The sequence below is a fragment of the Eutrigla gurnardus genome (genome assembly GCF_963514095.1).
Source record: "Eutrigla gurnardus genome assembly, chromosome: 4".
Taxonomy (NCBI): domain Eukaryota; kingdom Metazoa; phylum Chordata; class Actinopteri; order Perciformes; family Triglidae; genus Eutrigla; species Eutrigla gurnardus.
Genome location: NC_139918.1, coordinates 24,414,696 through 24,428,854, shown reverse-complemented (window position 1 = coordinate 24,428,854; position 14,159 = coordinate 24,414,696). Strand labels below are relative to the sequence as shown.

Sequence of the window (14,159 nt, the reverse complement as noted above, 5' to 3'; positions counted from 1 at the left end):
GTGGCGATGTCAACCGTCGGTTTGTGGACTACAGTTTTGAAGCATTTTGGCTGTCACCATCTTTGATGTTTTGCCGCCGGTGCAGGAAGTGACTATATTTGGTCATATTTGTGGAGGAGCGATGGGGGGGGGGGTGGATCTGGATCCATGCGGATTCTGGTGTGAAGCTGCTAACAAAGTTAGCTTCATTGTTCAAGGTCAACCTTACAGCTCAGTGTTAAAGTTATCTTAGTAGCTAACTAGCATTGGTAGCGTGGTAGTGACCTGTGAGTGTGAGTGAGCAGGTAAGCCCCCTAAAGCATCCCCTGCTTTCTGGTCTGCTGGACTCTAAATAATAATAATAATAATAAATGTTATTTGTTGGCGCCTTTCAAACACCCAAGGTCACCTTACATGATAAATTCAATTCAATTCAATGTTATAGTGTCAAACAACAGAAGTCATCTGCCTGAATGGACCATAATGTACTAAATGAACATCATGCTGGATTGAAGAAGACTTGAAACTAGAGATTGAGACCATAAACTCATGTTTACAATGTTAACTGAGATAATACATCAAGAGAGAAGTAGGACCGTTTTCTCATAGACTTCTATACAACCAGAGAGGAGTCGCCCCCTGGTGGCCAGCAGAGAGAAGTAGGACCATTTTCTCATAGACTTCTATACAACCAGAGGAGACGCCCCCTGGTGGCCAGCAGAGAGAAGTAGGACCATTTTCTCATAGACTTCTATACAACCAGAGAGGAGTCGCCCCCTGGTGGCCAGCGGAGAGAATGCAGCTTTAAGGACCTTCAGACGGTAAGATAATCTTTATATTTCATGACCCAGATAATGTAAATATGAATTTATATTTATATTTTACAGTATCGTGGTAGAACTTTTGCTTATGCTTCTTAGTAGATCCTCAACAATTAGGATAACAACAAATATTTTAATAATTTAATCCCAGAATCCTTTGCGGCTTCAGCCCATGAAGGGAAAGAAGAAATGAACAAACTTGAGCCCAGAAAAATTACCACAGTGTACTTTATTAAATGAATTTTGGTAGTTTGTGTTGCATTAGATTTAAATAAAAATTTACAAAAATCCCATATATACAAAAATGTAATTCTGATCATGTTTATCACTCTTGATTTATTTTTTTTACAATAAAATGTAATTTCCCCCCAGTTGAAAGAATGTTTAGCACTTCAGACTTTCATCACACAATGCAACTTAATGAAAAGACCAATTTTTTTTTTGTCTTAAACGTTTGTATATCTTTTTTAAATACACCACATACACCACATTTATCTTTTTTTTCTCTGTAGTATATCATCATAGCAACGCCGTCATGGCGGCGTCAGACCTCTGAAGACCCCCTTCACAGTCGGAACTCAGAATGAGAGGAATGTTCTTTTTTAGCGTGAACACTTTGCATACATTTATTTACAGATAAGCTTGAAGTGGATCGGTTCTCTGTCTGGTCTGTATCTGGTCTCAGGGCGTCTCTAAACACGAGGATCCACCTGCTGGTTACTGTGCTTCTACTAAACCTGAACCAGCTCCGCCATCCGGTTAACTAGTCCACTTTGAGTCCAGACCTCCAGCAGCCGGTGGGCTAACATGCCGAAGTCCAACCTCGTTAGTAGACAGTTGGTGGAGGGACAGGAGGGGGCAAGGGTCAAACCTTAGAAGGACTCATCGGCAGCTAAAGCAACAAACTTATTTGAACTAAAACATTTCACAGCGTTAGCATTTTGTTCCAAAGTTAACGATGTGTTACAAAGTTAACGATGTTACAATGTTAACGTTCTGTTACGTTAACGATATGATACGTTAACAATGTTACGTTATGTTACAACGTTAAAGATATGTTACAACGCTAACGATATGTTAGAATGTTAACGATATGTTACAATGTTACTGTTATGATACAACGATAACGATTTGTAACATCATTAACGATATGTTACATTGTTAACATTATGATACGTTAACGATATGTTACAACGTTAAAGATATGTTACAACGCTAACGATATGTTAGAATGTTAACGATATGTTACAATGTTAACGTTATGATACAATGATAACGATATGTTACATCGTTAACGTTAGGTTACAACATTAACGTTATGATACAAAGTTAACCACGTGTTACAGCTGAGGACCGAATGGGTCCCAGCAGCTGGACACTTCTTCTCCTGGTTCAGGGTCCACCTGATGGATCCTTCAGGGTCCAACGTAGCCCAGGATTTATAGTGACTTTAATCAACATGGTGTCTACGAGGATCAGAACTCTCTCAGTCTGAAGACGTGAAGCGTCTCCTCCATCAGCAGATCAATAAGAAGGATCAGATATGGAGGATGATAGAGGCTGAACTGAAGACTCAGTCGTAGTAAAAGCACAGTAACTGTTATTGACACATCATTATTGAGTAGTGTTAACACACACACACACACCACTGAATCTCTCAGCCTCGATTGGTCATGAGGTTGAAATAAAGACATAAATAGAAATATATTCTCTTTAAGGCAAACAAAACATAGAAAGCAGCTTTTAAGAGTTATGACCAGAGTGAGCGTTGATATGTCACATCCTGTTTATGATACACTTCCTGTGGTGAACAGGAAACCCTCCACGAGAGATTAAACAAAAAATATGCTTTTCAATCGACTCTTCTTCACTGACAAAAGTATTCATCGAAGGGTGTAAAACTGTGGATGATGAATGAGGATTAAATCATTATTAAAAATGACTTCCAAAATCAGAAAGAGTAAAAAAGTTAAGCCAATTTAAAAAGATGGAAATGGTCTTTTTTTGAAGGTCATCTGGAACCAACGGTTCATAATTCAAAATCATGTCAAAGAAAAAAAGAAAATACATTTCAGTTTCGTGTCACAAGAAGCAAGTGAGAAAAAAATATATTTTTCAAGTCGGATCTAAATGTTTTTCTCTCTGGTGTTTAGGAATGAAGAACACGTTGACAAGTTCCATAGGTATGTTATATGTATGCAGATTAAAACAAATGTTTTTAGTTCTGTAAGAATGTGGTGTACATCAGCCTCGAGTGACCGAAATTAGTATTACAACAACAAACATTTTCTTTGTTTGTTTTTTTTACAAAAGAAAAAATATTTGCTTTTTTTGGAATGATAAGGAACGTAGACACAGCTTTTTGTCTCGAGTCGTAAACGATTTAAAGAACATGGACACCAGAATGCTTGTTCTCTCCGGGCTTCCGTACTTTGGAGAACACTGAATGTGATTCTTCACGGCAGAAGGAAGTGACGAGGAGGGTTTCCTGTCCACGGACAAACTGAGGTAGCTAAATGTTCACGTCAGAATACGTATGAGTCGGTTCGTGAGATGCTGAGGCGAAGGCAACGCTTTCGCATCCTGAAATAATAGAAGGCTGCTTTTACATCGAGGAGGCTACAGAGACCTGCAGAGACCTGAGACCTACATCACACAAGTCCACTTTCCTTGGAGCAAAACTAACGTAAACTAAAGGCTTCGCTGACTCTACGCTTATTGCATGAATGTTTTTTTCACAGCCTCGACGCTGCCAGACAACCTCTGCTGGTGGATGAGGGTCACTACAGGTCTCTGCTGGTCCGTCGTCATAGTGACACAAGACAAATGAACGTGGTCGTGTTAGCGGCGGTGCTAACGGACCAAACGGATGTTGCATTAAATGGAAGAACGCTTGTGGTGATTGGCTGCAAGCAAAAGTCACAAAAAGGGTCGTTAGCAGGAATCGTGTGATTGAATACGTTTTGATTCTGCTTTGGTTTGATACCTTAAAGTTATCGGGTCCCGATGCTACGTATGCTAGTAGCGGCTAACGTACTAAGCCCCAACCAACGCTGACTCAAGTGACATCACATGAGGCAAAATACCCAGTTTCATATTCAGTAGCAACTTTGACCTGTAACATTTGAAAATTAACAAATATTAATTAAAAGGCAAAAAAAGATTAAAAAAAAAAAATTGGTGTGCGTGCACACACACACACACACGCACACACACACACACAGAGTATTGTGGCAACAAGTCTGAACAGAATCGACTCAACAGGTTCGATATACAAACTGTTTCATTCTAATCTCAAAGAATAAGACACTAAAAGAACAAAACGGACCTGAAGAACCAAACCAGCGCATTTCAGCTCATTATGTTTGAATGTGTTTCTCTCCTCCAGGTTTCCAGGTTCCCAGGTTCCCATTGATCTAATTTCAGTTCATTTCTGCATGTGAAACGTGATGCCATTTACGTGCAGATAGATTTCTGCGTTACTTGACCACAGTAACGGCCTCCTGGACCACTGAAGTACATTTACATCAGATAAGTGAGACGTGGCTGAACATGCTGGTGTGGTGCGTTCAGGTGCGTTCGTCACCACCAGAACATCATAAAAAACCAACATACGCCGGTTAAACATATCTGATGACAAAATCACAAATGATCGTTTTTCCAACATTTGCTGGGGACGTGGGTCCTGGATCCTGGATCCTTCTGGTTCTCTGACTGCTGAGCTGAATGTTTGTAACCAAAATAAGTTTTGGACTTGGATGAGCTGGATCAGACTTCATACAGAGAAGAAGACCAGCTGAGGCCAGAGGTCCGGGTCAGCAGGTGAACAGGTTTACAGTCTCTCGCCATGATTATCCCGCTGACTTGTTTTGTGCTTTTCTCTCCACTTTCATCCTCAGAACAAAAACTAAACAACAACAACAACAACATTGCACTTGTGACGTAAACCAAGAAGCCTGAAACGTTCTTCTGTGCAGACATTTAAAACTGTTCTCGTCCTCAGAGAGAGAGCTGAACTTCCTGAACGTGGTACAATAAGTGATGATGTTGTTGCCAGCATTCCCTGAAGTCCTGCTGTTTGGTGGTCTGGTTGACCTGGTGCAGCTCTCGTTGTCTCCGTTTGGGTTTCATAGTCTATTAAAGACTCGTGCTGGTTATCAGTGGGTCACTGACGTGCTTTTGATCTGTCCGTTTGAACTGTGAATAGTCACTGCCCAGACCGTCACCGTGGTAACCCCTGACCCTGGTGACCCCTGACCCTGGCCTACTGCCACTATTCAGGGAGAAATGTCATGTGACTAATTTGGATCGTCACAAGGGATCTTCAAAATGAGTGTCTACATTTGACTGAAATTAGCTTTTTATTTCGCCGTGTCCACCGGAGGCCTTCATGGTGGTCATGTCTCCATGGTAACCTTTGATTAGTGGAACTCTCACCAGGTCTGGTACAGCTGTTGGGTAGCCTGATCCAGGATAACCATAAAACACTGTCCATCTGGATCTGATGGATGCTGAACCGCTATGGGGAGGATGTGAGCATGCTGTGATCTAAAGGTTCCACCTGGACCACATGAAGTACTCTCTCCTCCACCCTCCCTTTATTTCAACAGAAATATATCATGTCATGTCATAGCATATCATTTTTTTGTTTGTTGCCCCTCACTGCATATCATCAGTTACCCTCCTAGACCAGGATCTGTAGTACAACGTCTTCTATCAAGTAGTATCAAACTAGTATCCAGTGGGCCCTACTATCCAGTGGATACTACTATCTAGTGAACACTACTATCCAGTGGATACTACTATCTAGTGAACACTAGTATCCAGTGGGCACTACTATCCAGTGGATACTAGCAGAAACATGTTTCCCAAGAAGGTTATGTTTTTTTATCAAAGAAGAAGTAGCAAAATGTGGCCTTTAGCCAACACATACACACTCACACCACAATAGAGACTAAGAACCCTCTACGTGGTCTCTATAGACCCAGAACCCTTTACATGGTCTCTAAAGACCCAGAACCATCGATTACTCTTAAGTAAATATGCTGCATGTTGTATCAGAGTTCTGTACATCCTGATGGTTCAGACGGCGTTTTTTTCTCTTCCTCTCCATCCTCCATTTCCTGTATCATCCTGTTGTCTCCTTTTCATTGCTGTCTGGTATTTTTACACACACACACACACACACACACACACACACACACACACACTGGCCTCCACAGACGAGCAAAGATCGGCATCACTGCACATCCAGGTTTATGAGGCCGGACTGCAAACTGTTGAGTTGAGCTGCCAGAAAGATGTTTTCTTGGCATCGTGAGTGTGACAGCCAGGTCCGTCTGTCCGTCCTTCCTTCCTTCCTACCAGGTTGATTTTATCAAAACAAAACACAATGACTGAGTGTAGATGCTACTTTGACCACTGTCTCCATGAAGTTCCCTTCCAGTCCTCTGACGCCGGGTTCAGACCACACATTTCTGTAACGATGATCATTGTCACGTTTAGAGTCATAAATTCTTGACGAGAGACTGACGACCAATGGAAGCGTTCCGTCTTTGATGACGTGTCTAATGTCATTGGGAAGGAAGAAGATGTAAACGAATGATGGTGTTGTGTCTGATGCTGGCGGTCTTGTGTTCGGGAGAAAAGCCTCGTTCCCCTTTACCTTCTTCGTGGTAACGTTTGTGCGTGACTCTGTGCTCTTTCTGTTATGGACACGAGGGGACTCATGATGCTCAATGTCGGATAAAACTGTCGATTGTCGCGCCAAACGCCCTCCTCCGATCCAGGTCGATGCAAACATCTGATCCGGGTCAATGCCGTATGTCTGCCAGGTCGGGTTGTAACCAGCTGATCCCATGTAGTCTGAACCCGGCATCACGTGGTCCTCCGACTCTAGATGACATTTCCAAGGAACCTTTTTGGCACTGAGAGAACAGAAATGATGAGTTTCATCACGTAGGTATTGATAGAAGTACCGACCCAGTGGTGGCTTCAGAACACTTGAAGACACACATGACAGTTAAAGTTCCGACTGATGCTGGATGACGAATGCTTTTAGTTTAGCGGAATATCCGAAGAGTTAAACCTCGTCTGCTGATTTGATCCTCAACATTTCCAACCAAATGGCCTCTTGTGCCGTCTGAGTGTTGAAGTGTTAAGTTCGGACCAGATGGGATTTCCCTGATGACTGGAAGTAAAAAGACAGCAACGACTCCACAAAGAACCCGAACATCCGGTGACGACAACCGCCAAGCGGCTCGTTGGACCGTGAGCAGCAGGGCTGGATGTTGCTGGGCGAAGCCGAGGACCAGAAACAGAAAGAGGGTGATGAGAGATGAAGAGTGAGAAAGTAATTCTTATTGCCACAGTCCCTGTTGCTGTTCATGTGAGAGCAGGAGAGACCTCCGACGGGTTCTGTGGCCGGCCAGACCTACAATGTGGTCTCGTATTCCAGCCTCTCCTGCACCAGAGCGTCGTCTTTGTACTGCAGTCGTGGGGGGGTCAGTGAGCAGTCTATGGCCAGGATGGCCTTGCGTATACTGCGGTCGAGGACGTGGCGCTCCCAGGCCGGGTAGCGGTTCCTACACAGGTCGATCTTGATCACGGTCTCATCGAGGCGCGGAGCCCGAGATGACGGCGTGGACGGAACTGTGGGTCGGACTTGAAAAACCGGCATGCAGCCGTCCCGCTCAGAATATTTCCCCACGTCACGCTCCAGGGTGGCGGCAGCACCTCGGTTGGAGCGAAGCGAGTTGGTGGCGCCTTCGGACGGCAGCGTGGAGAACTGAGCGGTGGGGTCCAGGTCCAGACCCTGGCCGCTGGGCGAGCGCCCAAAGCGCGGCCCATTGGGGTGGAAAAAGGCATAGTACATGAGCATGAAAACCACGCCGGTGAGGAAGCTGCTGAAGATGACGCAGAGCGCCGGCACCGCAAAGGCGTCGGTGGTGTGAGGCAACCGGTAGAGATACCACAATGCACTGAGAGCAGCATTTTCCACCAGGATCACCAGGTAGTAGATGAAGAGCCGACACCTGCAGAGACACGAAGGAAAGAAAGACAGAAGCAAATCAGCGAAACATGTCCAGGATCGTTCAGTAGCTCAGAAGTGCTTTTATTATGAGGTGAAACATTCCTTCCCAGTTCTGTTTCCATCCTCCAAACATTCACAGCTGAATGAACTTCATGCAACTAGTCTTCAAAAGAAAACAACAGCATAACAACGGAGACCTTCAATTACATTCAATAATTACATTCAACAATGAATCTAAATAAATCCTGCCAGTGACCCAGACTGATCCCACCGTGGAAGCGTCCTCACCGTGTGCGTCCCTCCTTGACGTTGAACCAGGAGAAGATGTAGATGATGCCCACCACCATGTCGAACACAATCTCCTCCCACTTGCTGATGCAGAAGTCCGTCTCACAGTGGACGATCCAGAAGGTCATGATGCACCAGTGCAGCACGATGAAGATGCCGAAGTAGAGCTGGAACACGGAGGCGAACAGGGCGAAGGTGATGACCCGGGCAGCGATGGTGAAGAAGTGCCAGCAGAACTGGATGATGACGGCTAGGTAGCTGATGGGCTTCTTGTCGTCCCGGGACTCCCTGAGGGCCTTCTGGTAGGAGGCCAGGGCCCAGGCCAGGGAGACCAGGGAGGCTGCAGCCGTCATACCTGCAGCACACACCAGGGGGCAGGGCTCAGGCAACTGGACACAGATATTTACAAAATGTGCTTTTTTTGCCACCGGACCACAGACGGCCTCGAAGAGAACAGGAAAACCGACGATGAAGAGGATGCTAGGCAGTACTGGTGGTTTGGGGTTGTGGTGGTCCAGGTTCAGGTGTGTGTGTGTGTGTGTGTGTGTGTGTGTGTGTGTGTGTGTGTGTGTGTGTGTGTGTGTGTGTGTGTGTGTGTGTGTGTGTGTGTGTGGCGGGGGAGGGAGAGGGGAGGGCGTTGTGTGTTACCTTGCACAGCCTGCAGCTTGTGTGTCTGTATGATGATGCACAGCTGCAGCACCAGTTGTGGCGCGCTCTCCAGGAAGGTGGCGAGCAGGTGCAGCATGCTGACGTCTGCAAACTGGTACACCATCCTCCAGTAATACCGCCAGCGCTCCGTCTCGCCGCTCCGCCGGCTCCGCACGCCCAGGTAGATGGTGTGGAAGTACCTGCAGGAGGTGGATATACCACGATATCCCATCATGTATAACAGGAAGCTTCTATTTCTCCCCTGCTTATTATTATTATTATTATTATTATTATTATTATTATTATTATTATTATTATTATTATTAGTATTAGTATTATTATTATTATTATTATTATTATTACAGCTCCAAGAGAAGAAATTGTGCTGATGTTGATCATGAAGATAATTATTTTATTATTTACTATGTAGTCCTGTCTCTCAGGCCGTCATCAGGCTGCAACCTAACAAGCCGTGAAATGAACTTCCTCCGTTCTAAAAGAATTTCAAATGAGATCTGAGCAATAAAGCTGCAGCCTGTGTGCTGGTCAGCTGTGTGTGTGTGTGTGTGTGTGTGTGTGTGTGTGTGCGCGCACGCGTGTGTGAGGGAGACTACTACTGCAAAGAGTAGTCCGCTCATTCAGCCTTTGAGCGATGACGGCATTGCCAGTCCAGCCTGCATTACCATGGCAACGATGAAGAACAATGGAGTAATTATTATACTTTCTGAGCTGTTGACAAATAGAAAACCTGAAAATCATGTTTTCAATCTACATGTTGAACCAATCACAACGCTTCTATTAACCAATCACAGCACTTCTATGAACCAATCACAACGCTTCTATTAACCAATCACAACGCTTCTTTTAACCAATCACAACGCTTCTATTAACCAATCACAACGCTTCTATTAACCCACCACAACACTTCTATTAACCAATCACAGCACTTCTATTAACCAATCACAACGCTTCTATTAACCATCACAACGCTTCTATTAACCCACCATGCTTCTTTTAACCAATCACAACACTTCTATTAACCCACCACAACACTTCTATTAACCAATCACAGCACTTCTATGAACCAATCACAACACTTCTATTAACCCACCACAACACTTCTATTAACCAATCACAGCACTTCTATGAACCAATCACAACGCTTCTATTAACCAATCACAGCACTTCTATTAACCAATCACAGCACTTCTATGAACCAATCACAACGCTTCTATTAACCAATCACAGCACTTCTATTAACCAATCACAGCACTTCTATTAACCAATCACAGCACTTCTATTGACCAATCACAGCACTTCTATTGACCAATCACAGCACTTCTATTAACCAATTACAGCACTTCTATTAACCAATTACAGCACTTCTATTAACCAATCACAGCGATTCTATGAACCAATCACAACGCTTCTATTAACCAATCACAGCATTTCTATTAACCAATCACAGTACTTCTATTGACCAATCACAGCACTTCTATTGACCAATCACAGCACTTCTATTAACCAATCACAGCGATTCTATTAACCAATCACAGCGATTCTATTAACCAATGGAGTCTGTGACCAGTTGAAGAGATGCAGGATGCCTCTCATGGGTTTATAAATACCATCTCTTCTCCTTTCCTGGTCTTACTGGTATTTCAGGTTCCTGCTGGTGGATCTGAGGAACACGAGAGGCAGCCCGGCACCCTTACTGGATCTGGATCTGGATCCATGTGGATTCTGGTGTGAAGCTGGTGATTCAAGGTCAACTTTACAGCTAAGTGTTAAAGTCATCTTAGTAGCATTGCATGGTACCGACCTGTTAGGTCAGCAGGTAAGCCCCGCACCCTAAAGCATCCCCTGCTTTCTGGTCTGGTGGACTCTAAATGGACCTGTCAATCAGCAGGTAAGCCCCGCCCCTAAAGCATCCCCTGCTTTCTGGTCTGGTGGACTCTAAATGGACCTGTCAATCAAGCAGGTAAACCCCGCCCCCTAAAGCATCCCCTGCTTTCTGGTCTGTTGGACTCTAAATGGACCATAATGTACGAAATGAACATCATGCTGGATTGAAGAAGACTAGAGATGGAGACCATAAACTCATGTACAATGTTTACTGAGATAATACATCAAGAGAAAAGTAGGACCATTTTCTCATAGACTTCTATACAACCAGAGAGGAGTCACCCCCTGGTGGCCAGCAGAAAGAAGCATTTTTCTGTTACATTTAATAAATGTTCCTCAGATATTCTGTTTTATTATATTTACATTTTGTATCCTGTATTACAAATATACTATAAAGACATAGTTTATGGAAATTATCTATTGAAAGCAAACTCACATCACACTTTGATAATACATTCAACAAAAACATTTAGAAATAGTAAACTTCATGTTAACTGATCATTAACTCACTAGAACTATTTCCTCTGCAAGTACTCTCATATTTAATGTACTGTAATTTTCAACAGGGACTTTAAAAAAAGACCAGCAGCATGCAGGTGGGCTGACAGGCCGGATCCCAGTGGTCCTGATCTAGACCAGGGACCTGATCATCCAGACCACGGACCTGATCAACTGGACCAGGGACCTGAACGACTAGACCAGGGACATGATTAACTGGACCAGGGACCTGATCTACCAGACCAAAGTCCTGATCTTCTAGTCCACGGACCTGGCCAACTAATTCAGGGACTTGATCCACTAGACCAGGGACCTGATCTACTACCAGGGTCCTGATCAACTAGACCAGGGACCTGATCCACTAGGTCCTGACCTGATCAAATAGACCAGGGACCTGAGCAGCCCTGCAGATGGGGGCCACATCCTTTAGGGGCCCCCATGTCACGCACACGCACACACACACACACACACACACACACACACGCACACACACGCACACACACAGCCTCCGTACCTCCAGATCTGACCCAGCTGGAGGATGTGGATCAGGGACTGGCCGACCAAGACGCAGAGGGAGTAGGAGGCGGACCTCCTCCCGGCGCTGGCCCCGGTGCTGCCGGTGCTGGTGGTCGTGGTGTTCCTGCTGGCGGTCGACGCCTGCCTCTGCGGCGTGGCCGGGTGCTGCTGCGCGGTCACGTCTCCGTGCGAGGCCGAGCCGCTCAGAAGCTTGTTCCCGTCCATGTGCGCGCTCTCGGCCGCGGCGGCGGCTGAGTCGCTCTCCTCGGTGCTGAAGTCGTGGACGAACCATCTGAAGCTGAAGAGCTGGACCGAGAAGGAGCCCAGCACCACGAAGAACAGGGTCAGGCCGAACCACCAGTAGTCGCGGCGGAGGTAGTAGTCCACCGACAGCCACACGTCGGTGCCCACGTCGGCCACGTACACGGCCACCGCGGCCACGATCCACATGCAGTCCCAGACCGTGTACTTCTGCTGCTCCCGGCCCAGGCGGAGGCTCGTCGACGCGGATCCTCCCCCTCCGCAGCACCGCGACTCCCCGTTGGCGAAGTCCCCGTCCCCGGTGCCCGCAGAGTCGGGCTGGGCGCCCGGGTGGAGCCCCTGCACGGAGCCGGAGTGCTCCGAGTTCTGCAGGGGGGTGAAGGCCACGTCGCTCTTCTTCATCTTCAGGACCCCGTCCGACTTAGCCGCCATTATCGGAGGCTTGTACTATCACTCCTTTATTCGTCCTCCCTCCCTCCTCTTCTCCTCCAGGCTTCCCTGCCTCCCTCCGCCGACACCCTTCCTCCTCCTCCTCCTCCTCCTCCTCCTCCTCCTCCTCCTCGCTGGGCAGGACTAGCTCTGCTGTTCCGCCGCCTGCTCATGATACGGAATCGAGACAAAAAAGAGGACTGACCCGGGTCCGGCTCCGATCTGTTGGTCCATAGCTCGTCTCACACCCGGCCTCCAGACGGGAGGGTGATTCGCCTCCTGCAGACAGCCGAACCGGACGGGTCCCTGCCGGTCTTTGTCCTCGGTGGGTCTGAGTCTGGTGTTGAGGATGGAGACGGAGGAAGGCTGCATCCATCTGCTGCTTCTTCTTCTGCTGCTGCTTCTATGGCACAGACTGGAGCTATGACATCATCCCCCCCCCCTCTCCCCCCCTGTCTGTTTGAGCTCCGTTACAGCACAAAGTGAAGAAAACCTCCCACTGAGGTCGAAGCAGCCCGTCGGTCTACCTGCCAGCTGTCACGTGACTCAGGGGATTCAAACCCTAGAGCCGAGTTCAGCACCACGGATAGTTACTTTCTTCTTCTTCTTCTTCTTCTTCTTCTTCTTCTTCTTCTTCTTCTTCTTCTGCTTCTTCTTCTTCTTCTTCTTCTTCTTCTTCTTCTTCTTATTATTATTATTATTATTATTATTATTATTGTCCCCGCGACCCTGAATACAGGATAAGCGGTAGACAATGGATGGATAGATGGATTATTATTGTTATTGTTATTATTATTCTTTTAGTGAGTTTTTATTTACCCTCCCCCACATAAACTCTACTCCTCAACTCATTCAAACATAACAAGAAAAATATTTTCTTGGAAGATCAAACAATAAACCTTTTAAATTTGGCATAATCAAGTTACATAAAAAAATACCTCTGGATCCGAACAGTGAAGCTGAAGGTCCTTAAAGCTGCATTCTCTCTGCTGGCCACCAGGGGGCGACTCCTCTCTGCTTGTATAGAAGTCTATGAGAAAATGGTCCTTCTCTCTGCTGGCCACCAGGGGGCAACTCCTCTCTGGTTGTATAGAAGTCTATGAGAAAATGAGCCTCCACCTCTGCTGGTGTCCATGTCTTTATTAAAGTCCCAGTCGGCAAGTCCAGCGGATCAAGGGCACTCTGTCAGATTTTGAATGTTTATAACTCTCACGCTCTTCCACCACGACCACCGAGCTCCTTCCCCTCGACTTTGTGCCCTTTGAAATCCCTTAGATCGCCACCTTTGAAACGCGGATCTGATGTTGACTCTGGTTTTATCACGGGCACCGTTGCAATCTTTCTTTTTTCCTTCTTTTCCACCGGTGTTTTCTTTTCCTTGGTTGTTTTGGACCTCCTCGTTTCGGTTTTTAACTGAGGAATTAGAAGCTTGTTGCTACTTCCCTCCGCCTCCCCTTGTGATAGTGGTATGGCCCGAGGGGGGAGGGGCTCTGTGTGTGCACGAACACAGCCCTGCGTGCTGATTGGACAGGATGAACCGGGCTGTGTCGATTTTTGCAAAACAAAAAACAGGCTCTATTGCACGCGTGCTTTGTTTTCTAAAACCGAATAATTTATGTTGTTCTATCGGAGCATTCAGTGAATATGATCAAAATTGTTGCCAACTGGGACTTTTAGTGTCTCGTGTTATTGGGGGTCGGTGCGCAGTGGTTAGGGTAGCAGCCCCATGTACAGAGGCTCAACGTCTTCGATGCGGTGGTTTGACTCCTGCCCGGGACATA

The 14,159-nt window shown here is 46.0% G+C and overlaps 2 protein-coding genes across 3 annotated transcripts in view; one reads left to right on the top strand and one right to left on the bottom strand.

Annotated features, from left to right (window-relative positions):
• The window catches only part of tmem68 (transmembrane protein 68), a 50,520-nt gene that overhangs the window by 5,075 nt on the left and 31,286 nt on the right, over nt 1-14,159 (top strand). The window lies entirely within an intron of this gene.
• xkr4 (XK related 4) lies at nt 7,142-13,032 on the bottom strand. Its single transcript, XM_084006768.1, has 4 exons — nt 11,687-13,032; nt 8,770-8,969; nt 8,122-8,476; nt 7,142-7,834 (listed from the first exon to the last, which is right to left on the bottom strand). Exons 1-4 carry the CDS (start codon nt 12,379-12,381, stop codon nt 7,234-7,236), a joined length of 1,851 nt encoding a protein of 616 aa, XP_083862894.1. The 5' UTR covers nt 12,382-13,032; the 3' UTR covers nt 7,142-7,233.

Bases quoted from the DNA above. Each gene is read 5' to 3' on its own strand.
- xkr4 (XM_084006768.1), bottom strand. From the start codon at position 12,381: ATGGCGGCTAAGTCGGACGGGGTCCTGAAGATGAAGAAGAGCGACGTG. The intron at 8,970-11,686 runs GTACGGAGGCTG...CACCTCCTGCAG, and splicing joins CAGCTGGGTCAGATCTGGAG to GTACTTCCACACCATCTACC. The intron at 8,477-8,769 runs GTAACACACAAC...TGTGTGCTGCAG, and splicing joins CAAGCTGCAGGCTGTGCAAG to GTATGACGGCTGCAGCCTCC.